Source organism: Pongo abelii, chromosome 6 (genome assembly GCF_028885655.2).
Source record: "Pongo abelii isolate AG06213 chromosome 6, NHGRI_mPonAbe1-v2.0_pri, whole genome shotgun sequence".
Lineage (NCBI taxonomy): Eukaryota > Metazoa > Chordata > Mammalia > Primates > Hominidae > Pongo > Pongo abelii.
In genome coordinates this window covers 126401745-126402995 of record NC_071991.2, presented here as the reverse complement: position 1 = coordinate 126402995, position 1251 = coordinate 126401745, and the positions used below count along the sequence as shown (strand labels likewise).

The window sequence follows — 1251 nt, the reverse complement described above, 5'->3', positions numbered from 1 at the left end:
TTGAGGTCAGGAGTTCGAGACCAGCCTGGCCAACATGACAAAACCCCATCTCTACTGAAAATACAAAAGTTAGCTGGGTGGGGTGGCATGCACCTGTAATCCCAGCTACTAGGGAGGCTGAGGCAGGAGGATCACTTGAACCCAGGGGCAGATGTTGCTGTCAGCTGAGAGTGTGCCTGGGCAACGGAGCAAGACTCTGTCTCAAAAAAAAAGTAGCTAAAAAATAGATATAGAATGTTCTCAACACAAAGAAATGACAAATGAGAGAGTGGGACATCTGGTTTCTGAGTGGGAACCTTCACAGTGCCAGTGACAAAAGAGAGAATTAAATATGGGTGATGTTGAGAAAAGCAAGAATATTTGTGTTCAGAAGTGTGCCCAGTGCCACACCACGGAAAAGGGAGGCAAGCACAAGACTGAGCCTAACCTCCATGGTCTCTTTGGGTGGAAGACAGGTGCCATTGGATTCTGCTACACAGACACCAGTAAGAACAAAGACATCACCTGGGGAGAGGACACACTGATAGAGTATTTGGAGAATCCAAAGAATTACATACCTGGAACAAAAATGATCTTTGGCGGCATTAAGAAGAAGGGAGAAAGGGCGGACTTGAGAGCTTATCTCAAAAAAGCTGCTCATGAGTAATAATTGGCCACTGCGTTATTTATTACAAAAGAGAAATGTCTCATGAATTTTTTATATGTATCGTAATTTAATAGATTTCATACACCAGAATTCAAAAAAAAAAGAGAAATGGTAAATGACATGATGGATATGCTAATTACCCTTATCTAATCACTGTATATTATATGTATCAAAACATCTCTATGTACCCCATGAATATATACAATTATTATATGTCAATTTAAAAAAAAGAACAAAATGTCACATTGCATTTGCCAGTCCCCCAGCTTTCATAATGTTATTTTGCTGTTTTGTTTCTGGGATCTTCTTTCTTTTGCCTTAAATCCTTACCCGGCCTCAGATGCTCCTAGCTCTGTACAGGCCTGAAACTGGAATGTGGAATCTTGACACCCTCTGAAAACTCCTCTGGATTTACCTGCCCTGTGCCCCTCCACACGCCATTCCTATTCCTCTTAGAGAGGCTCCTGCTCCTCACCCTCAAGCCCCAGGACATCATAGCTCAAGCTTAAAACAGGACCAGAGAAAGGGACCAGAATCCATTAAGTAAAACCAAATTCAGGTTAATAGCAGGAAACCAGCTGAATCTCAGGAGCTTCTGGATGTAT

The 1251-nt window shown here is 42.1% G+C and overlaps 1 protein-coding gene across 1 annotated transcript; it reads left to right on the top strand.

Moving 5' to 3' along the window:
- Positions 1–331: 331 nt before the first annotated feature.
- On the top strand, positions 332–646 carry LOC112134371 (cytochrome c-like). Its single transcript, XM_024250138.1, has one exon. The coding sequence runs from the start codon at positions 332–334 to the stop codon at positions 644–646; it is 315 nt and encodes a 104-aa protein (XP_024105906.1).
- Positions 647–1251: the final 605 nt, after the last annotated feature.

Coding starts and splice junctions, on each gene's coding strand:
- LOC112134371 (XM_024250138.1), top strand. CDS start 332: ATGGGTGATGTTGAGAAAAGCAAGAATATTTGTGTTCAGAAGTGTGCC.